Raw genomic sequence first — 25,676 nt, forward strand, 5'->3', positions numbered from 1 at the left:
TGTGGACTGTACTATATATATGGACTGTACTGTATATGTGGACTGTACTGTATATGTGGACTGTACTATATATATGGACTGTACTATATATGTGGACTGTACTATATATGTGGACTGTACTGTATATGTGGACTGTACTGTTTATATGGACTGTACTGTATGTCTGTACTATATATATGGACTGTACTGTATGTCTGTACTATATATGTGGACTGTACTGTATATGTGGACTGTACTGTATATGTGGACTGTACTGTATATGTGGACTGTACTATATATGTGGACTGTACTGTATATATGGACTGTACTGTATGTCTGTACTATATATGTGGACTGTACTGTATGTCTGTACTATATATATGGACTGTACTATATGTCTGTACTATATATGGACTGTACTGTATGTCTGTACTATATATATGGACTGTACTATATGTCTGTACTATATATGTGGACTGTACTGTATGTCTGTACTATATATGTGGACTGTACTATATATGTGGACTGTACTGTATGTCTGTACTATATATGTGGACTGTACTGTATGTCTGTACTATATATATGGACTGTACTATATGTCTGTACTATATATATGGACTGTACTGTATGTCTGTACTGTATATATGGACTGTACTATATATGTGGACTGTACTGTATGTCTGTACTATATATGTGGACTGTACTGTATGTCTGTACTATATATGTGGACTGTACTGTATGTCTGTACTGTATATGTGGACTGTACTGTATGTCTGTACTATATATGTGGACTGTACTGTATGTCTGTACTATATATATGGACTGTACTGTATATGTGGACTGTACTGTATATGTGGACTGTACTGTATGTGGACTGTACTATATATATGGACTGTACTGTACTATATATGTGGACTGTACTGTATATGTGTACTGTATATACTGTATGTCTGTACTGTATATGTGGACTGTACTGTATGTCTGTACTATATATGTGGACTGTACTATATATGTGGACTGTACTGTATGTCTGTACTGTATATGTGGACTGTACTGTATATGTGGACTGTACTGTATATGTGGACTGTACTGTATATGTGGACTGTACTATATATGTCTGTACTGTATATGTGGACTGTACTGTATATGTGGACTGTACTGTATGTCTGTACTATATATATGGACTGTACTGTATGTCTGTACTGGACTGTATGTCTGTACTATATATATGGACTGTACTGTATGTCTGGATATATATGGACTGTACTGTATGTCTGTACTATATATATGGACTGTACTGTATATGTGGACTGTACTGTATGTCTGTACTATATATGTGGACTGTACTGTATATATGGACTGTACTGTATGTCTGTACTATATATATGGACTGTACTGTACTGTCTGTACTGTATATGTGGACTGTACTGTACTATATATGTGGACTGTACTGTATGTCTGTACTATATATATGGACTGTACTGTATATGTGGACTGTACTGTATGTCTGTACTATATATATGGACTGTACTGTATATGTGGACTGTACTGTATGTCTGTACTATATATGTGGTCTATATATGTGGACTGTACTGTATGTCTGTACTATATATGTGGACTGTACTGTATGTCTGTACTATATATGTGGACTGTACTGTATGTCTGTACTATATATGTGGACTGTACTGTATGTCTGTACTATATATATGGACTGTACTGTATATGTGGACTGTACTGTATGTCTGTACTGTATATGTGGACTGTACTGTATATGTGGACTGTACTGTATATGTGGACTGTACTGTATATGTGGACTGTACTGTATGTCTGTACTGTATATGTGGACTGTACTGTATGTCTGTACTATATATGTGGACTGTACTGTATGTTTGTACTGTATATGTGGACTGTACTGTATGTCTGTACTATATATATGGACTGTACTGTATGACTGTACTATATATATGAACTGTACTGTATGTCTGTACTGTATATGTGGACTGTACTGTATGTCTGTACTATATATGTGGACTGTACTGTATGTCTGTACTGTATATGTGGACTGTACTGTATGTCTGTACTATATATATGGACTGTACTGTATGACTGTACTATATATATGAACTGTACTGTATGTCTGTACTGTATATATGGACTGTACTATATATGTGGACTGTACTGTATGTCTGTACTATATATGTGGACTGTACTGTATGTCTGTACTATATATGTGGACTGTACTGTATGTCTGTACTATATATGTGGACTGTACTGTATGTCTGTACTATATATGTGGACTGTACTGTATGTCTGTACTGTATATGTGGACTGTACTGTATGTCTGTACTATATATGTGGACTGTACTGTATGTCTGTACTATATATATGGACTGTACTGTATATGTGGACTGTACTGTATATGTGGACTGTACTGTATGTCTGTACTGTATATGTGGACTGTACTGTATGTCTGTACTATATATGTGGACTGTACTGTATATGTGGACTGTACTGTATGTCTTTACTGTATATGTGGACTGTACTGTATATGTGGATGTGGACTGTACTGTATATGTGGACTGTACTGTATATGTGGACTGTACTGTATATGTGGACTGTACTGTATGTCTGTACTATATATATGGACTGTACTGTATGTCTGTACTATATATGTGGACTGTACTGTATGTCTGTACTATATATGTGGACTGTACTATATATATGGACTGTACTGTATGTCTGTACTATATATATGGACTGTACTGTATGTCTGTACTGTATATGTGGACTGTACTGTATGTCTGTACTATATATGTGGACTGTACTGTATATGTGGACTGTACTGTATGTCTTTACTGTATATGTGGACTGTACTGTATATGTGGACTGTACTGTATATGTGGACTGTACTGTATGTGTGGACTGTACTGTATATGTGGACTGTACTGTATGTCTGTACTATATATATGGACTGTACTGTATATGTGGACTGTACTGTATGTCTGTACTATATATATGGACTGTACTGTATGTCTGTACTATATATATGGACTGTACTGTATGTCTGTACTATATATATGGACTGTACTGTATGTCTGTACTGTATATATGGACTGTACTGTATATGTGGACTGTACTGTATGTCTGTACTATATATGTGGACTGTACTATATATATGGACTGTACTGTATGTCTGTACTATATATATGGACTGTACTGTATGTCTGTACTGTATATGTGGACTGTACTGTATGTCTGTACTATATATGTGGACTGTACTGTATGTCTGTACTATATATATGGACTGTACTGTATATGTGGACTGTACTGTATGTCTGTACTATATATATGGACTGTACTATATATGTGGACTGTACTGTATGTCTGTACTATATATGTGGTCTGTACTGTATATGTGGACTGTACTGTATGTCTGTACTATATATGTGGACTGTACTGTATGTCTGTACTATATATGTGGACTGTACTGTATGTCTGTACTATATATATGGACTGTACTATATATGTGGACTGTACTGTATGTCTGTACTATATATGTGGACTGTACTGTATGTCTGTACTATATATGTGGACTGTACTGTATGTCTGTACTATATATATGGACTGTACTGTATATGTGGACTGTACTGTATGTCTGTACTGTATATGTGGACTGTACTGTATATGTGGACTGTACTGTATATGTGGACTGTACTGTATATGTGGACTGTACTGTATGTCTGTACTGTATATGTGGACTGTACTGTATGTCTGTACTATATATGTGGACTGTACTGTATGTTTGTACTGTATATGTGGACTGTACTGTATGTCTGTACTATATATATGGACTGTACTGTATGACTGTACTATATATATGAACTGTACTGTATGTCTGTACTGTATATGTGGACTGTACTGTATGTCTGTACTATATATGTGGACTGTACTGTATGTCTGTACTGTATATGTGGACTGTACTGTATGTCTGTACTATATATATGGACTGTACTGTATGACTGTACTATATATATGAACTGTACTGTATGTCTGTACTGTATATATGGACTGTACTATATATGTGGACTGTACTGTATGTCTGTACTATATATGTGGACTGTATATATGTACTGTACTGTATGTCTGTACTATATATGTGGACTGTACTGTATGTCTGTACTATATATGTGGACTGTACTGTATGTCTGTACTATATATGTGGACTGTACTGTATGTCTGTACTGTATATGTGGACTGTAGTGTATGTCTGTACTATATATGTGGACTGTACTGTATGTCTGTACTATATATATGGACTGTACTGTATATGTGGACTGTACTGTATATGTGGACTGTACTGTATGTCTGTACTGTATATGTGGACTGTACTGTATGTCTGTACTATATATGTGGACTGTACTGTATATGTGGACTGTACTGTATGTCTTTACTGTATATGTGGACTGTACTGTATATGTGGATGTGGACTGTACTGTATATGTGGACTGTACTGTATATGTGGACTGTACTGTATATGTGGACTGTACTGTATGTCTGTACTATATATATGGACTGTACTGTATGTCTGTACTATATATATGGACTGTACTGTATGTCTGTACTATATATATGGACTGTACTGTATGTCTGTACTATATATGTGGACTGTACTGTATGTCTGTACTATATATGTGGACTGTACTATATATATGGACTGTACTGTATGTCTGTACTATATATATGGACTGTACTGTATGTCTGTACTGTATATGTGGACTGTACTGTATGTCTGTACTATATATGTGGACTGTACTGTATATGTGGACTGTACTGTATGTCTTTACTGTATATGTGGACTGTACTGTATATGTGGACTGTACTGTATATGTGGACTGTACTGTATGTGTGGACTGTACTGTATATGTGGACTGTACTGTATATGTGGACTGTATATGTGGACTGTACTGTATATGTGGACTGTACTGTATGTCTGTACTATATATATGGACTGTACTGTATATGTGGACTGTACTGTATGTCTGTACTATATATATGGACTGTACTGTATGTCTGTACTATATATATGGACTGTACTGTATGTCTGTACTATATATATGGACTGTACTGTATGTCTGTACTGTATATATGGACTGTACTGTATATGTGGACTGTACTGTATGTCTGTACTATATATGTGGACTGTACTATATATATGGACTGTACTGTATGTCTGTACTATATATATGGACTGTACTGTATGTCTGTACTGTATATGTGGACTGTACTGTATGTCTGTATATATATATGTGGATGGACTGTACTGTATGTCTGTACTATATATATGGACTGTACTGTATATGTGGACTGTACTGTATGTCTGTACTATATATATGGACTGTACTATATATGTGGACTGTACTGTATGTCTGTACTATATATGTGGACTGTACTGTATATGTGGACTGTACTGTATGTCTGTACTATATATGTGGACTGTACTGTATGTCTGTACTATATATGTGGACTGTACTGTATGTCTGTACTATATATATGGACTGTACTATATATGTGGACTGTACTGTATGTCTGTACTATATATGTGGACTGTACTGTATGTCTGTACTATATATATGGACTGTACTGTATATGTGGACTGTACTGTATGTCTGTACTGTATATGTGGACTGTACTGTATATGTGGACTGTACTGTATATGTGGACTGTACTGTATATGTGGACTGTACTGTATGTCTGTACTGTATATGTGGACTGTACTGTATGTCTGTACTATATATGTGGACTGTACTGTATGTCTGTACTGTATATGTGGACTGTACTGTATGTCTGTACTATATATGTGGACTGTACTGTATGTCTGTACTATATATGTGGACTGTACTGTATGTCTGTACTATATATGTGGACTGTACTGTATGTCTGTACTATATATGTGGACTGTACTGTATGACTGTACTATATATATGAACTGTACTGTATGTCTGTACTGTATATATGGACTGTACTATATATGTGGACTGTACTGTATGTCTGTACTGTATATGTGGACTGTACTGTATGTCTGTACTATATATGTGGACTGTACTGTATGTCTGTACTATATATGTGGACTGTACTGTATGTCTGTACTGTATATGTGGACTGTACTGTATGTCTGTACTATATATGTGGACTGTACTGTATGTCTGTACTATATATATGGACTGTACTGTATATGTATGTCTGTACTGTATATGTGGACTGTACTGTATGTCTGTACTGTATATGTGGACTGTACTGTATGTCTGTACTGTATGACTGCAGGCTTTTGATTGGGGCTTCTTTAGAATGAATTCCCTTGATGAAGAAGCCTGGAATTAAACGTGTCCTGTTATTGATCTTTTGTACATTTTACATATAAGTTAATAAATCAAATGTCTAAAACCAAATGTCTCTGTCTTACTTTGTTGCTTTTTTTTTTTTTTTTTTCACATTTACCATTTTGCTTTGTCACTTGACTCCAGTCTACATTTTTATAAAATAATTGGTGTTTTTCACTATTTTAAACCTCTAATAGCCTTTGTTTCTTGACTATGGTGGTGTTGTCGTGTCTTTACTATCATTAAATGAAGACTTTTATTTTTCATCAAAGATTCTCTGTAATTAGTATTACGTGATCAAACTGATTCATCACGTAACTGTAATTAACTAGGAAGTCGGGGCACCAAGGAAAATATAATTTCCTAATATAACTTTTCACATATTTTATATCTGATCAATTAGTCTTCGAATCAATTAATTATTTACTTTACCTGACGTTAGTCTCATTCCAAACGTCGTAAATGGTTGGTTTACTTTACCTCACATTAGTCTCATTCCAAACGTCGTAAATTGTTGGTTATCTGCACGAACCCAGTCTTCACTATGAGTCATCCATACATCAAATGTCTTAAATAATTTATTTACTAACTAAGTAATTCACAGAAATACATAAACAAACAGTAGATAGTTACAAGGAAATGATAACGGCGTTTCCCTAGTGGGATAAACCGGCATCGCGGCTTGGTGTACAGAAGGGAAGTGGGGGTCGACTGAGATGAGACAACACAATGCTAATTGTGTTGAAATAATAATCCTTTGCACATGAAAGCTCACTCATTCGGGAACAATTGCAATCAATATATATTTACGCTCATGTGTCATGGTAAAGATAATGTTATAATGGGAAAGATAATGTTATAATGGGAAAGATAACGTTATAATGGGAAAGATAACGTTATAATGGGAAAGATAATGTTATAATGGGAAAGATAATGTTATAATGGGAAAGATAACGTTATGATGGGAAAGATAATGGTATAATGGGAAAGATAATGTTATAATGGGAAAGATAATGTTATAATGGGAAAGATAATGTTATGATGGGAAAGATAATGTTATAATGGGAAAGATAACGTTATAATGGGAAAGATAATGTTATAATGGGAAAGATAACGTTATGATGGGAAAGATAATGTTATAATGGGAAAGATAATGTTATGGTGGGAAAGATAATGTTATGGTGGGAAAGATGTTATGATGGTAAAGATAATGTTATAATGGGAAAGATAACGTTATAATGGGAAAGATAATGTTATGGTGGGAAAGATAATGTTATAATGGGAAAGATAACGCTATGATGGGAAAGATAATGTTATAATGGGAACGATAATGGTATAATGGGAAAGATAATGCTATGGTGGGAAAGATAATGTTATGATGGTAAAGATAATGTTATAATGGGAAAGATAATGTTATGATGGTAAAGATCACGTTATGATGGTAAAGATAATGTTATAATGGGAAAGATAATGTTATAATGGGAAAGATAATATTATGATGGTAAAGATAATGTTATAATGGTAAAGATAATGTTATGATGGTAAAGATCACGTTATGATGGGAAAGATAATGTTATGATGGTAAAGATCACGTTATGATGGGAAAGATAATGTTATAATGGGAAAGATAACGTCCTGAAATGGCGCTGCCCTGGCCTTAGTTATCTTTGTTTTCTTTATTATTTTGGTTAGGCCAGGGTGTGACATGGGTGATGTAGGGTTTTTGTCTCTCTAGGGTGTTTTTTCACTGTCTAGTTTTTTTTGTTGTAGATTTATGGGGTTGTGTTCATTCTAGGTGTTTATGTAAGTCTATGGTTGCCTGGATTGGTTCTCAATCAGAGGCAGGTGTCTATCGTTGTCTCTGATTGGGAACCATATTTAGGTGGGTACTTTGGTGGGTGATTGTTTCCTTTGTCAGTGTTCGTGCCACACGGGACTGTTTCGTTGCCAGTTCACTTTATTATTTTTGTATTTCTTATTAAAAACCATGGACCACCTACCACGCTGCATATTGGTCCGATCCTTGTTTCACCTCTTCAGAGGAGGAAATCTGCCGTGACAATAATATAGATTTCTACATTTATTTTGCAATGTTTGCGTGTGGTGTGGTCAGCCTGTTAGAGAGTTGAGTTGATACTAGAAGGGGAAACTGGAAACACTAAGGCCTTTTCTGAGGGTCAACTTCCCAAAATGCATTGCCTTTTGGATAACTGGAAACACTAAGGCCTTGTCTGAGGGTCAACTTCCCAAAATGCATTGCCTTTTAGATAACTGGAAACACTAAGGCCTTGTCTGAAGGTCAACTTCCCAAAATGCATTGCCTTTTAGATAACTGGAAACACTAAGGCCTTGTCTGAAGGTCAACTTCCCAAAATGCATTGCCTTTTAGATAACTGGAAACACTAAGGCCTTTTCTGAGGGTCAACTTCCCAAAATGCATTGCCTTTTAGATAACTGGAAACACTAAGGCCTTGTCTGAAGGTCAACTTCCCAAAATGCATTGCCTTTTAGATAACTGGAAACACTAAGGCCTTGTCTGAGGGTCAACTTCCCAAAATGCATTGCCTTTTAGATAACTGGAAACACTAAGGCCTTGTCTGAAGGTCAACTTCCCAAAATGCATTGCCTTTTAGATAACTGGAAACACTAAGGCCTTGTCTGAGGGTCAACTTCCCAAAATGCATTGCCTTTTAGATAACTGGAAACACTAAGGCCTTGTCTGAAGGTCAACTTCCCAAAATGCATTGCCTTTTAGATAACTGGTTATTTATTGCCATGCTTTTTGTTTCTACATGTTCATTTTGGTTTTGAGAAGGTACCGATGAATGTGTTGACCATGTACCGATGAATGTGTTGACCATATACTGATGAATGTGTTGACCATATACTGATGAATGTGTTGACCATATACTGCTGAATGTGTTGACCATTTACTGATGAATGTGTTGACCATATACTGATGAATGTGTTGACCATATACTGATGAATGTGTTGACCATATACTGATATGTGACCATATACTGATGAATGTGTTGACCATATACTGCTGAATGTGTTGACCATATACTGATATGTGACCATATACTGATGAATGTGTTGACCATATACTGCTGAATGTGTTGACCATATACTGATATGTGACCATATACTGATGAATGTGTTGACCATATACTGATGAATGTGTTGACCATTTACTGATGAATGTGTTGACCATATACTGATGAATGTGTTGACCATATACTGATGAATGTGTTGACCATATACCGATGAATGTGTTGACCATATACTGATGAATGTGTTGACCATATACCGATGAATGTGTTGACCATATACCGATGAATGTGTTGACCATATACTGCTGAATGTGTTGACCATATACTGATGAATGTGTTGACCATATACCGATGAATGTGTTGACCATGTACTGATGAATGTGTTGACCATTTACTGATGAATGTGTTGACCATATACTGATATGTGACCATATACTGATATGTGACCATATACTGATTAATATGTTGACCATATACTGATGAATGTGTTGACCATATACTGCTGAATGTGTTGACCATATACTGATATGTGACCATATACTGATGAATGTGTTGACCATATACTGATATGTGACCATATACTGATGAATGTGTTGACCATATACTGATTAATGTGTTGACCATATACTGATGAATGTGTTGACCATATACTGATGAATGTGTTGACCATATACTGATGAATGTGTTGACCATATACTGATTAATGTGTTGACCATATACTGATGAATGTGTTGACCATATACTGATGAATGTGTTGACCATATACCGATGAATGTGTTGACCATATACCGATGAATGTGTTGACCATATACTGATGAATGTGTTGACCATATACTGATATGTGACCATATACTGCTGAATGTGTTGACCATATACTGATGAATGTGTTGACCATATACTGATATGTGACCATATACTGATGAATGTGTTGACCATATACTGCTGAATGTGTTGACCATATACTGATGAATGTGTTGACCATATACTGATGAATGTGTTGACCATATACTGATGAATGTGTTGACCATATACTGATGAATGTGTTGACCATATACTGATTAATGTGTTGACCATATACTGATGAATGTGTTGACCATATACTGATTAATGTGTTGACCATATACTGATGAATGTGTTGACCATATACTGATGAATGTGTTGACCATATACTGATATGTGACCATATACTGCTGAATGTATCATGTGGTAATATAGACATGTCTGAATGATCAGCCTTCACGCCAAGATACTCACAAGACTATTTTGTATTTGGTGTTTTGTTATGTCTGATACGTCAAGAAGAACTGCAAAACCAATCGAGGTAAGTAGCTGTATTTGGTGTTCTCTCTCTACAAAAGCAGCCATATCATTAACATGGTTCATAAGTAACATGTTCTAAGGTGTCTTGATGTTTCCTATCAGGCAGGAAGGAAGTGAAGGATAACAGCTGGCCCACTGCCAGCTCTGTATTACAGGGCTGTTTATCAGAATAGGGAAGCGAAACCTTTCTACTGAAATACAGTTTAAACTCCCCATGCTCAGACTAAATGCAACAGGGAAACACTTCTAATAAAGACCAGAGGGGATTATCCCACTGCTGTCACCAATGTAGCGACTGAGGGAACGGGGAATAGCTGTAACAAGGCCTGTGGTGTGAGCACATTACCTGTGCTGTAATGTCCAGACATTTATATATATCACCAGCCCCCATTAATTATATTGTATAACTTGTGTATAACTATATCATACGCAACAATAGTTCCATAATTCAGGGAAAAATATATTTTTTCTAATCTGGGTAAATAAACCATGTCTCTTCCGTGTGTGACGCAAGCAGGTCTTGATAAAGCGTTTCCTCATTCGCTGTCAATGGGAAGTTCGTTTTGCGTGGCCCGGTACCCCCGGAACAGATTTAGTTGATTTTAGAACATTCCATTGGTCCATAAGTGAAATCTCCACTCACCCCGGGGCACCGGGCCAGCCAGTCCCTCCCCTGGTTCATCCCCCTGGTCAGGCCTCTACAGAAGCCTCAGTCATTTCTAGTACATGCAATCAATAACTTTCACAACCACCGAAGCCCTCGGAAACGGAACAATTCTTCTAGTTTGGACACATCTGTTTCTTTCGGATTAAATGACAAATCAAATGTCTTAATTTGACTCGTATAAGGAGCGGTTTCGGTTTGTATAAATTTACGCCTTCATAAGAACCAGAAACGACAACTTCCTTGAATATGTCAGCTAGTTTAGACCTGTGGAATATTCCACTGAGAGCGCTGAATATCAACGTGAGAAAAAGATTGGGACTGTTTTTAAATCCGAGAAACACCGTGGCATCAGACTGGATGTCTGTCGCAGAAAACATGGGTTTCTCTTATTTAGAGATCAAGAATTACGAGGACTGCCAGGACCCAACACGGAAGATTCTAGAGGACTGGCAAGCACGTTGTCCCGGAGCCAAAGTTGGAAAGTTAGTTTCAATTCTGGATAACGTGGACAGAAAGGACGTTGTGGAGGACCTCCGAGTTCTCATTGGTAAACCAACTGCTTTTTATTCCTAAATAATATGACATGTAATCATCTATAAAGGATGACTGAAACCTGTTTGTCTGTCTGTGTGTCTGTCTGTTTGTCTGTCTGTGTGTGTTCTGAAATGTGTTATTACGGCCATGTTATACATTAATTACAAAATAACCTTTAGTTGAAGTGTCATGAATTATGATGACGTAATATTGAAATAATTGCTGAGTAACTTGACCTGTGTGTGTGTGCGTGTGCGTGTGTGTATTTCTGGGTGTATGCACGTCTCTGTGTGGGTATGTCTGGGTGTCTGCACGTCTCTGTCTGGGTATGTCTGGGTGTATGCATGTCTATGTCTGGGTGTATGCATGTCTATGTCTGGGTGTATGCACGTCTCTGTCTGGGTATGTCTGGGTGTATGCATGTCTCTGTCTGGGTATGTCTGGGTGTATGCACGTCTCTGTGTGTGTATTTCTGGGTATGTCTGGGTGTATGCACGTCTCTGTGTGTGTATTTCTCGGTATGTCTGGGTGTATGCATGTCTCTGTGTGTGTATTTCTGGGTATGTCTGGGTGTATGCACGTCTCTGTCTGGGTATGTCTGGGTGTATGCACGTCTCTGTGTGTGTATTTCTGGGTATGTCTGGGTGTATGCACGTCTCTGTGTGTGTATGTCTGGGTATGTCTGGGTGTGTCTCTGTGTGTGCAGAGGAGGACTGTAGGAGGTACATAGAGAGACAGAATGAGCCCCCAGTCCAGGTTCCTGAGGTGGACAGCTGTGTTCCCAGAACCCCGGAGAGACAAGGCATCACCCTTGAGGATGACCCAGAAGGTACTGGTGGTCTGTAGTACATTACCCAGAAGGTACTGGTGGTCTGTAGTACATTACCCAGAAGGTACTGGTGGTCTGTAGTACATTACCCAGAAGGTACTGGTGGTCTGTAGTACATTACCCAGAAGGTACTGGTGGTCTGTAGTACATTACCCAGAAGGTACTGGTGGTCTGTAGTACATTACCATCCAATCATAAACACTAGTGGTCTGTAGTACATTACTATTGGTCTGTAGTACATTACCATCCAATCATAAACACTATTGGTCTGTAGTACATTACCATCCAATCATAAACAATCATAAACACTAGTGGTACATTACCATCCAATCATAAACACTATTGGTCTGTAGTACATTACCATCCAATCATAAACACTAGTGGTCTGTAGTACATTACTATTGGTCTGTAGTACATTACTATCCAATCATAAACACTAGTGGTCTGTAGTACATTACTATTGGTCTGTAGTACATTACCATCCAATCATAAACACTATTGGTCTGTAGTACATTACTATTGGTCTGTAGTACATTACTATCCAATCATAAACACTAGTGGTCTGTAGTACATTACTATTGGTCTGTAGTACATTACCATCCAATCATAAACACTATTGGTCTGTAGTACATTACTATTGGTCTGTAGTACATTACCATCCAATCATAAACACTATTGGTCTGTAGTACATTACCATCCAATCATAAACACTAGTGGTCTGTAGTACATTACTATTGGTCTGTAGTACATTACCATCCAATCATAAACACTAGTGGTCTGTAGTACATTACTATCCAATCATAAACACTAGTGGTCTGTAGTACATTACTATTGGTCTGTAGTACATTACCATCCAGTCATAAACACTATTGGTCTGTAGTACATTACCATCCAATCATAAACACTAGTGGTCTGTAGTTGAGATTACTTTATTTGTCAAATGTACACAAGGTCTAATCAAAATCAACTTCCACTTTCTGCCAACCCCGTCTGAATGACAGATATACTGTACAGAGGTTGGAGACACACTGGGCGCCCGTAGAGCTGTAGTTGTGTGGAGATTTAGTGCCTTGCTCAATGGCAGGCGATGGCATTTAGGATTTGATACCATCAATCCTATGGTTGCTAGCTCACTGCCCGACAGATATTTCCTGTCAGACCCGGGATTTGAACTGGCAATCCTCTGGTTGCTGGCCTTCCTCTTTTACTTCTAGGCTACCTGCCACTCCACACAACTAAATGATAAAAACACTAGTATCACATTCACTGGTCAGTAGCATGGTGACTATATCAACTCTGCTTATCACAACATGACTAAGTAGATAGACTATAGTCATATGGAATATTCTTCACTGAACATGCAAACAGCCTTCTGTATACAATGGCGGCAGCTTGTCTCTGGCCATCATGCACCAACGTTAATATTTATGACAGTTTTTTACCTGTTGAGTCCCCTCTCTCCTCTGTCTCCTGATGTTGAGTCCCCTCTCTCCTCTGTCTCCTGATGTTGAGTCCCCTCTCTCCTCTGTCTCCTGATGTTGAGTCCTCTCTCTCCTCTGTCTCCTGATGTTGAGTCCTCTCTCTCCTCTGTCTCCTGATGTTGAGTCCCCTCTCTCCTCTGTCTCCTGATGTTGAGTCCCCTCTCTCCTCTGTCTCCTGATGTTGAGTCCTCTCTCTCCTCTGTCTCCTGATGTTGAGTCCTCCTCTCTCCTCTGTCTCCTGATGTTGAGTCCCCTCTCTCCTCTGTCTCCTGATGTTGAGTCCCTCTCTCCTCTGTCTCCTGATGTTGAGTCCTCTCTCTCCTCTGTCTCCTGATGTTGAGTCCCCTCTCTCCTCTGTCTCCTGATGTTGAGTCCCCTCTCTCCTCTGTCTCCTGATGTTGAGTCCTCTCTCTCCTCTGTCTCCTGATGTTGAGTCCCCTCTCTCCTCTGTCTCCTGATGTTGAGTCCTCTCTCTCCTCTGTCTCCTGATGTTGAGTCCTCTCTCTCCTCTGTCTCCTGATGTTGAGTCCCCTCTCTCCTCTGTCTCCTGATGTTGAGTCCCTCTCTCCTCTGTCTCCTGATGTTGAGTCCTCTCTCTCCTCTGTCTCCTGATGTTGAGTCCCTCTCTCCTCTGTCTCCTGATGTTGAGTCCTCTCTCTCCTCTGTCTCCTGATGTTGAGTCCCTCTCTCCTCTGTCTCCTGATGTTGAGTCCCCTCTCTCCTCTGTCTCCTGATGTTGAGTCCCCTCTCTCCTCTGTCTCCTGATGTTGAGTCCCCTCTCTCCTCTGTCTCCTGATGTTGAGCCCTCTCTCACCTCTCTCTCTCCTCTCTCTGCTCTTTCTCCTGATGTTGAGTCCTATCTCCTCTGTCTCCTGATGTTGAGCCCTCTCTCCTCTGTCTCCTGATGTTGAGTCCTCTCTCTCTCTCCCTCCCCTCTCTCCTCTCCTCTCTCTCCCTCCCCTCTCTCCTCTCCTCTCTCTCGCTCCTCTCTCTCCTCTCTTTCTCCTCTCTCTCCCCTCTTTCTCCTCTCTCTCCCCTCTCCTCTCTCTCCCCTCTCCTCTCTCTCACTGTCTCTCTCTCCTCTCCTCTCCTCTCCTCTCTCTCGCTCCTCTCTCTCCTCTCTTTCTCCTCTCTCTTCTCTCCTCTCCTCTCTCTCGCTCCTCTCTCTCCTCTCTTTCTCTCTCTCTCCTCTCCTCTCTCTCGCTCCTCTCTCTCCTCTCTTTCTCCTCTCTCTCCTCTCCTCTCCTCTCTCTCCCCTCTCCTCTCTCTCTCCTCTCCTCTCCTCTCTCTCTCCTCTCCTCTCTCTCTCCTGTCCTCTCTCTCCAGGGGGTATACCGGAGCTGTTTGATGCCTTCATCTGCTACTGTCAGAGTGACTTTGACTTTGTCCATGAGATGATCCAACAGTTGGAGCAGACGGACCACAAGCTGAAGCTGTGTGTGTTTGACCGGGATGTCCTGCCTGGATCGTGTGTCTGGACCATCACCAGCGAACTCATCGAGAAGAGGCAGGTTCAGGCCTCCTTTAGGCAACGCCAGAGTGGCGTCGTCCAGATCCACGGCCACTTATTGGCTGTGTTCTGTTTCTGTTTAATGGCTGATGCTCGTGTTTTCAGAAATTTTAATTCGCTCAAGAGACGGGTTTTTGCTATGCAAGAGCATGTTACAGCGAAGAGAGTGGTGGTTATGGCTGGGTAATACTGTTGATCTGTAGGTGGTCATGGCTGGGTAATACTGTTGATCTGTAGGTGGTCATGGCTGGGTAATACTGTTCATCTGTAGGTGGTCATGGCTGGGTAATACTGTTCATCTGTAGGTGGTCATGGCTGGGTAATACTGTTCATCTGTAGGTGGTTATGGCTGGGTAATACTGTTGATCTGTAGGTGTAAAAGGATGGTGGTGGTGATATCTGATGAGTACCTGGACAGTGATGCCTGTGACTTCCAGACAAAGTTTGCCCTCAGTCTCTGTCCTGGTAAGTCTATCACTCAGTACATATTAATGTCATGGTAGGTTGAAGTGTCATATTAATGTCATGGTAGGTTGTAGTGTCATATTAATGTCCTGGTAAGTCTATCACTCAGTAACATTTTTTAAAACCTTTATTTAACCAGGCAAGTCAGTTAAGAACACATTCTTATTTTCAATGACGGCCTACCAGGGAACAGTTAACTGCCTTTTCAGGGGCAGAATTTTACTTTGTCGGCTCAGTGATTTGAACTACCTTCTGGTTACTAGTCCAACGCTCTAACCGCTAGGCTACCTGCCGCCCCTACACTCTAACCACTAGGCTACGCTGCCACCTCTACACTCTAACCACTTGGCTACGCTGCCACCTCTACACTCTAACCACTAGGCTACGCTGCCTCCTCTACACTCTAACCACTAGGCTACCTGCCGCCCCTACACTCTAACCACTAGGCTACCTGCCGCCCCTACACTCTAACCACTAGGCTACGCTGCCTCCTTTACACTCTAACCACTAGGCTACGCTGCCTCCTCTACACTCTAACCACTAGGCTACGCTGCCACCTCTACACTCTAACCACTTGGCTACGCTGCCACCTCTACACTCTAACCACTTGGCTACGCTGCCACCTCTACACTCTAACCACTTGGCTACGCTGCCACCTCTACACTCTAACCACTTGGCTACGCTGCCACCTCTACACTCTAACCACTAGGCTACCTGCCGCCTCTACACTCTAACCACTAGGCTACCCTGCCTCCTCTACACTCTAACCACTAGGCTACCCTGCCTCCTCTACACTCTAACCACTAGGCTACCCTGCCCCCTCTACACTCTAACCACTTGGCTACGCTGCCACCTCTACACTCTAACCACTAGGCTACCTGCCGCCTCTACACTCTAACCACTAGGCTACCCTGCCTCCTCTACACTCTAACCACTAACCAACTCTAACCACTAGGCTACCCTGCCTCCTCTACACTCTAACCACTAGGCTACCCTGCCCTCTAGGCACTTTAACCACTTGGCTACGCTGCCACCTCTACACTCTAACCACTAGGCTACCTGCCGCCTCTACACTCTAACCACTAGTCTACCTGCCACCTCTACACTCTAACCACTAGGCTACCTGCCGCCTCTACACTCTAACCACTAGGCTACCTGCCTCCTCTACACTCTAACCACTAGTCTACCTGCCTCCTCTACACTCTAACCACCAACCACTGCCTGCCGCTGCCACCTACACTCTAACCACTAGGCTACCTGCCTCCTCTACACTCTAACCACTAGCTACCTGCCACCTCTACACTCTAACCACTAGGCTACCTGCCTCCTCTACACTCTAACCACTAGGCTACCTGCCTCCTCTACACTCTAACCACTAGGCTACCTGCCTCCTCTACACTCTAACCACTAGACTACCTGCCTCCTCTACACTCTAACCACTAGGCTACCTGCCTCCTCTACACTCTAACCACTAGGCTACCTGCCGCCCTCTACACTCTAACCACTAGGCTACGCTGCCGCCTCTACACTCTAACCACTAGGCTACCTGCCTCCTCTACACTCTAACCTGCCTCCTCTACACTCTAACCACTAGGGCCGCCTCTACACTCTAACCACTAGGCTACCTGCCTCCTCTACACTCTAACCACTAGGCTACGCTGCCACCTCTACACTCTAACCACTAGGCTACGCTGCTCTAACCACTCTACCTGCCTCCTCTACACTCTAACCTTGGCTACGCTGCCACCTCTACACTCTAACCACTTGGCTACGCTGCCACCTCTACACTCTAACCACTTAGCTACGCTGCCACCTCTACACTCTAACCACTTGGCTACGCTGCCACCTCTACACTCTAACCACTAGGCTACCTGCCGCCTCTACACTCTAACCACTAGGCTACCTGCCGCCTCTACACTCTAACCACTAGGCTACCTGCCGCCTCTACACTCTAACCACTAGTCTACCTGCCTCCTCTACACTCTAACCACTAGGCTACCTGCCTCCTCCACTCTAACCACTCTACTCCTCTACACTCTAACCACTAGTCTACCTGCCTCCTCTACACTCTAACCACTAGACTACCTGCCTCCTCACTCTAACCACTAGGCTAACCACTCTAACCACTAACCTACCTGCCTCCTCTACACTCTAACCACTAGGCTACCTGCCGCCTCTACACTCTAACCACTAGGCTACCTGCCACCTCTACACTCTAACCACTAGGCTACCTGCCGCCTCTACACTCTAACCACTAGTCTACCTGCCGCCTCTACACTCTAACCACTAGGCTAGGCTACCTGCCTCCTCTACACTCTAACCACTAGGCTACCTGCCTCCTCTACACTCTAACCACTAGGCTACCTGCCTCCTCTACACTCTAACCACTAGGCTACCTACCTCTACACTCTAACCACTAGGCTACCTGCCTCTACACTCTAACCACTAGGCTACCTGCCTCCTCTACACTCTAACCACTAGGCTACGCTACCTGCCTCCTCTACACTCTAACCACTAGGCTACCTGCCTGCCACCTCTACACTCTAACCACTAGGCTAACCACTAGGCTGCCACCTCTACACTCTAACCACTAGGCTACGCCGCCTCTACACTCTAACCACTAACCTACCTGCCCTCTACACTCTAACCACTAGGCTACCTGCCTCCTCTACACTCTAACCACTAGGCTACCTGCCTCCTCTACACTCTAACCACTAACCACTACACTCTCTACCTGCCGCCTCTACACTCTAACCACTAACCTACCTGCCTCCTCTACACTCTAACCACTAGGCTACCTGCCACCTCTACACTCTAACCACTAGACTACCTGCCGCCTCTACACTCTAACCACTAGTCTACCTGCCTCCTCTACACTCTAACCACTAGGCTACCTGCCTCCTCTACACTCTAACCACTAGGCTACCTGCCTCCTCTACACTCTAACCACTAGGCTACCTGCCTCCTCTACACTCTAACCACTAGGCTACCTGCCTCCTCTACACTCTAACCACTAGGCTACCTGCCTGCCTACCTCTAACCACTAGGCACTCTCTAACCACTAGGCTACCTGCCTCCTCTACACTCTAACCACTAGGCTACCTGCCGCTCTACACTCTAACCACTAGGCTACCTGCCTCCTCTACACTCTAACCACTAGGCTACCTGCCTCCTCTACACTCTAACCACTAGGCTACCTGCCTCCTCTACACTCTAACCACTAGGCTACGCTGCCTCCTCTACACTCTAACCACTAGGCTACTCCTCTACACTCTAACCACTAGACTACCTGCCTCCTCTACACTCTAACCACTAGGCTACTCCTCTACACTCTAACCACCTACCCTGCCTCCTCTACACTCTAACCACTAGGCTACCTGCCTCCTCTACACTCTAACCACTAGGCTACCTGCCTCCTCTACCTCTAACCACTAGTCTACCTGCCTCCTCTACACTCTAACCTAACTACCTGCCGCCTCTACACTCTAACCACTAGGCTACCTGCCGCCTCTACACTCTAACCACTAGGCTACCTGCCTCCTCTACACTCTAACCACTAGGCTACCTGCCTCCTCTACACTCTAACCACTAGACTACCTGCCTCCTCTACACTCTAACCACTAGACTACCTGCCGCCTCTACACTCTAACCACTAACCTACCTGCCTCCTCTACACTCTAACCACTAGGCTACCCTGCCTCCTCTACACTCTAACCACTAGACTACCTGCCTCCTCTACACTCTAACCACTAGGCTACCTACCTCTACACTCTAACCACTAGGCTACCTGCCTCCTCTACACTCTAACCACTAGACTACCTGCCTCCTCTACACTCTAACCACTAGGCTACCTACCTCTACACTCTAACCACTAACCTACCTGCCTCCTCTACACTCTAACCACTAGACTACCTGCCGCCTCTACACTCTAACCACTAGGCTACCTGCCACCTCTACACTCTAACCACTAGACTACCTGCCGCCTCTACACTCTAACCACTAGGCTACCTGCCGCCTCTACACTCTAACCACTAACCTACCTGCCTCCTCTACACTCTAACCACTAGGCTACCCTGCCTCCTCTACACTCTAACCACTAACCTACCTGCCTCCTCTACACTCTAACCACTAGGCTACCCTGCCACCTCTACACTCTAACCACTAGGCTACCCTGCCTCCTCTACACTCTAACCACTAACCTACCTGCCTCCTCTACACTCTAACCACTAGGCTACCCTGCCACCTCTACACTCTAACCACTAGACTACCTGCCGCCTCTACACTCTAACCACTAGACTACCTGCCTCCTCTACACTCTAACCACTAGGCTACCTGCCTCCTCTACACTCTAACCACTAGGCTAACCACTACTCTAACCACTGCTACCTGCCACCTCTACACTCTAACCACTAGTCTACCCTGCCGCCTCTACACTCTAACCACTAGTCTCCTGCTGACTCCTCTACACTCTAACCACTAGGCTACCCTGCCTCCTCTACCTCTAACCACTAGGCTAACCACTCTAACCACTAGGCTACCTGCCGCCTCTACACTCTAACCACTAGGCTACCTGCCTCCTCTACACTCTAACCACTAGACTACCTGCCGCCTCTACACTCTAACCACTAGGCTACCTGCCGCCTCTACACTCTAACCACTAACCTACCTGCCTCCTCTACCCTCTAACCACTAGGCTACCCTGCCTCCTCTACACTCTAACCACTAGGCTACCCTGCCTCCTCTACACTCTAACCACTAGGCTACCTACCTCTACACTCTAACCACTAGGCTACCTGCCTCCTCTACACTCTAACCACTAGACTACCTGCCTCCTCTACACTCTAACCACTAGGCTACCTACCTCTACACTCTAACCACTAACCTACCTGCCTCCTCTACACTCTAACCACTAGACTACCTGCCGCCTCTACACTCTAACCACTAGGCTACCTGCCACCTCTACACTCTAACCACTAGACTCTAACCACTAGGCTACCTACCTCTACACTCCGCCTCCTCTACCTCTCTAGACTACCTGCCTCCTCTACACTCTAACCACTGGGCTACCCTGCCTCTACACTCCGCCACCACTCTACACTTCTAACCACTAGACTACCTGCCACCTCTACACTCTAACCACTAGGCTACCTGCCGCCTCTACACTCTAACCACTAACCTACCTGCCTCCTCTACACTCTAACCACTAGGCTACCCTGCCTCCTCTACACTCTAACCACTAACCTACCTGCCTCCTCTACACTCTAACCACTAGGCTACCCTGCCACCTCTACACTCTAACCACTAGGCTACCCTGCCTCCTCTACACTCTAACCACTAACCTACCTGCCTCCTCTACACTCTAACCACTAGGCTACCCTGCCACCTCTACACTCTAACCACTAGACTACCTGCCGCCTCTACACTCTAACCACTAGACTACCTGCCTCCTCTACACTCTAACCACTAGGCTACCTGCCTCCTCTACACTCTAACCACTAGGCTACCTGCCTCCTCTACACTCTAACCACTAGGCTACCTGCCACCTCTACACTCTAACCACTAGGCTACCCTGCCGCCTCTACACTCTAACCACTAGGCTACCTACCTCTACTCCACTCTAACCACTAGGCTACCTGACTCCTCTACACTCTAACCACTAGGCTACCCTGCCTCCTCTACACTCTAACCACTAGGCTACCTGCCTCCTCTACACTCTAACCACTAGGCTACCTGCCGCCTCTACACTCTAACCACTAGGCTACCTGCCTCCTCTACACTCTAACCACTAGACTACCTGCCGCCTCTACACTCTAACCACTAGGCTACCTGCCGCCTCTACACTCTAACCACTAACCTACCTGCCTCCTCTACACTCTAACCACTAGGCTACCCTGCCTCCTCTACACTCTAACCACTAGACTACCTGCCGCCTCTACACTCTAACCACTAGGCTACGCTGCCGCCTCTACACTCTAACCACTAGGCTACCTGCCTCCTCTACACTCTAACCACTGCCTGCCTCTCTACACTCTAACCACTAGGCTACCTGCCTCCTCTACACTCTAACCACTGCTACCTGCCTCCTCTACACTCTAACCACTAGGCTACCCTGCCACCTCTACACTCTAACCACTAGGCTAACCTGCTACCTGCCTCCTCTACACTCTAACCACTAGGCTACCTGCCTCCTCTACACTCTAACCACTAGACTACCTGCCGCCTCTACACTCTAACCACTAGGCTACCTGCCGCCTCTACACTCTAACCACTAACCTACCTGCCTCCTCTACACTCTAACCACTAGGCTACCCTGCCTCCTCTACACTCTAACCACTAGACTACCTGCCGCCTCTACACTCTAACCACTAGGCTACGCTGCCTCCTCTACACTCTAACCACTAGGCTACCTGCCTCCTCTACACTCTAACCACTAGGCTACCTGCCTCCTCTACACTCTAACCACTAGACTACCTGCCTCCTCTACACTCTAACCACTAGGCTACCTGCCTCCTCTACACTCTAACCACTAGGCTACCCTGCCTCCTCTACACTCTAACCACTAGGCTACCTGCCTCCTCTACACTCTAACCACTAGTCTACCTGCCTCCTCTACACTCTAACCACTAGGCTACCTGCCACCTCTACACTCTAACCACTAGACTACCTGCCACCTCTACACTCTAACCACTAGTCTACCTGCCTCCTCTACACTCTAACCACTAGGCTACCTGCCTCCTCTACACTCTAACCACTAGGCTACCCTGCCGCCCTACACTCTAACCACTAGGCTACCTACCTCCACTCCACTCTAACCACTAGGCTACCTGCCTCCTCTACACTCTAACCACTAGGCTACCTGCCGCCTCTACACTCTAACCACTAGGCTACCTGCCACCCTACACTCTAACCACTAGGCTACCTACCTCCACTCCACTCTAACCACTAGGCTACCTGCCTCCTCTACACTCTAACCACTAGGCTACCTGCCTCCTCTACACTCTAACCACTAGGCTACCTGCCTCCTCTACACTCTAACCACTAGGCTACCTGCCTCCTCTACACTCTAACCACTAGGCTACCAGCCTCCTCTACACTCTAACCACTAGGCTACCTGCCGCCTCTACACTCTAACCACTAGGCTACCTCCCACCTCTACACTCTAACCACTAGGCTACCTGCCGCCTCTACACTCTAACCACTAGTCTACCTGCCTCCTCTACACTCTAACCACTAGTCTACCTGCCTCCTCTACACTCTAACCACTAGGCTACCCTGCCTCCTCTACACTCTACACTTGTAGGTTGTAGTGTCATATTAATGTCATGGTAGGTTGTAGTCATATTAATGTCATGGTAGGTTGTAGTCATATTAATGTCATGGTAGGTTGTAGTGTCATATTAATGTCATGGTAGGTTGTAGTCATATTAATGTCATGGTAGGTTGTAGTGTCATATTAATGTCATGGTAGGTTGTAGTCATATTAATGTCATGGTAGGTTGTAGTCATATTAATGTCATGGTAGGTTGTAGTGTTATATTAATGTCATGGTAGGTTGCAGTGTCATATTAATGTCATGTTAGGTTGTAGTGTCATATTAATGTCATGGTAGGTTGTAGTGATATTAATGTCATGGTAGGTTGTAGTCATATTAATGTCATGGTAGGTTGTAGTCATATTAATGTCATGGTAGGTTGCAGTGTCATATTAATGTCATGGTAGGTTGCAGTGTCATATTAATGTCATGGTAGGTTGCAGTGTCATATTAATGTCATGGTAGGTTGCAGTGTCATATTAATGGCATGGTAGGTTGTAGTCATATTAATGTCATGGTAGGTTGTAGTCATATTAATGTCATGGTAGGTTGTAGTGTTATATTAATGTCATGGTAGGTTGCAGTGTCATATTAATGTCATGTTAGGTTGTAGTGTCATATTAATGTCATGGTAGGTTGTAGTCATATTAATGTCATGGTAGGTTGTAGTCATATTAATGTCATGGTAGGTTGTAGTCATATTAATGTCATGGTAGGTTGTAGTCATATTAATGTCATGGTAGGTTGTAGTGTCATATTAATGTCATGGTAGGTTGTAGTCATATTAATGTCATGGTAGGTTGTAGTCATATTAATGTCATGGTAGGTTGTAGTCATATTAACTGCAGCTATCTCCTCCCTGAAACCTTCCCAGGTGCGCGGAGCAAGCGACTGATCCCTGTGAAGTATAGGTCTATGAAAAAACCTTTCCCCAGTATCCTGAGGTTCCTGACGGTGTGTGACTACACACGACCCTGTACACAGTCCTGGTTCTGGGTCCGGCTGGCCAAGGCCCTCTCCCTGCCCTGAATGGATCGTACAGACTTACAGCAACCAATCAGCACAAGGGGCCTGCCCCTCTCCAGCGGGAACAGGAAGAGTACATGTCAGCTCGGTGGTACTGTTACTTTACTGGGGACCGTTGATCGCCAGTTGACATATTTTATAGTGATTCATATTTTATAGTGATTCATTTCTTAGTTAGAACAGTTTGTGTATTGTACAGTTTGTGTATTGTAGCAGTTTTCTGAACCCACAGATGGAGTTGCTCTCCACCTTTTGTCCTCATCACTGAGAGCCTGATGGCTCCTTCACTCATTACTGATATATTGATTTGGGTTTAATATGAGATTTCGTTCCATCGAAAACGTTTTATATGTTTTTAATATGAGATTTTATTCTGAGCCCTATCGCTCATATGGACCAAATATCAACCTGAATGAATAAATGCTGTTTTTTTTATATTCCATTTTTTCACCTGTTAAGAATATTGTATAGATCAGATGTCTGCATGGTTGGCAACACATTTTACAATTATTTAGCTGTTTGTTTATCTGATGGGCCGGCTCTTTAGTTTCCACATCCTCCTTCCTCCTGTCATGGCGGCCATGTTGTCTCCTCAGATGAGAGATATCAGCATGTGACTTCCTCCTGTCATGGCGGCCATGTTGTCTCCTCAGATGAGAGATATCAGCATGTGACTTCCTCCAGATGAGAGATATCAGCATGTGACTTCCTCCTGTCATGGCGGCCATGTTGTCTCCTCAGATGAGAGATATCAGCATGTGACTTCCTCCTGTCATGGCGGCCATGTTGTCTCCTCAGATGAGAGATATCAGCCTGTGTCTTCCTCCTGTCTTGACACCCTGTTTCAGTACAGAGCGGAGAGACTGACACCTGGCACATTCACCACACTTTATAAAGCTGTATAAATCCACCAATACCAAAATCTACCAAAACTGTAAAAAGAAATGGGAGAAGGACAGAAAGTGATAAGGGACTTTGTCAGTGATGTAGCTGGCCATTTCCAAATGGACTCGTAGTGGGTTACTCATGCGCCCTTCTCTGGTAACTACTGGATGTATATTTTGTGTTTCTTCATTTCATCTGCACTGTTTTTCTATTAAAAAACATCTTTATTAAGCTTCCT

The 25,676-nt window shown here is 43.0% G+C and overlaps 1 protein-coding gene across 1 annotated transcript; it reads left to right on the forward strand.

Moving 5' to 3' along the window:
• The first annotated feature begins 11,462 nt into the window (after nt 1-11,462).
• Nucleotides 11,463-24,647, forward strand: myd88 (MYD88 innate immune signal transduction adaptor). The gene is made up of 5 exons (XM_029655986.2): nt 11,463-11,943; nt 12,637-12,759; nt 15,567-15,747; nt 16,124-16,215; nt 24,402-24,647. Exons 1-5 carry the CDS (start codon nt 11,643-11,645, stop codon nt 24,554-24,556), a joined length of 852 nt encoding a protein of 283 aa, XP_029511846.1. The 5' UTR covers nt 11,463-11,642; the 3' UTR covers nt 24,557-24,647.
• The last annotated feature ends 1,029 nt before the right edge of the window (nt 24,648-25,676 follow it).

This window comes from Oncorhynchus nerka, linkage group LG6 (genome assembly GCF_034236695.1).
Source record: "Oncorhynchus nerka isolate Pitt River linkage group LG6, Oner_Uvic_2.0, whole genome shotgun sequence".
Classification (NCBI taxonomy): domain Eukaryota; kingdom Metazoa; phylum Chordata; class Actinopteri; order Salmoniformes; family Salmonidae; genus Oncorhynchus; species Oncorhynchus nerka.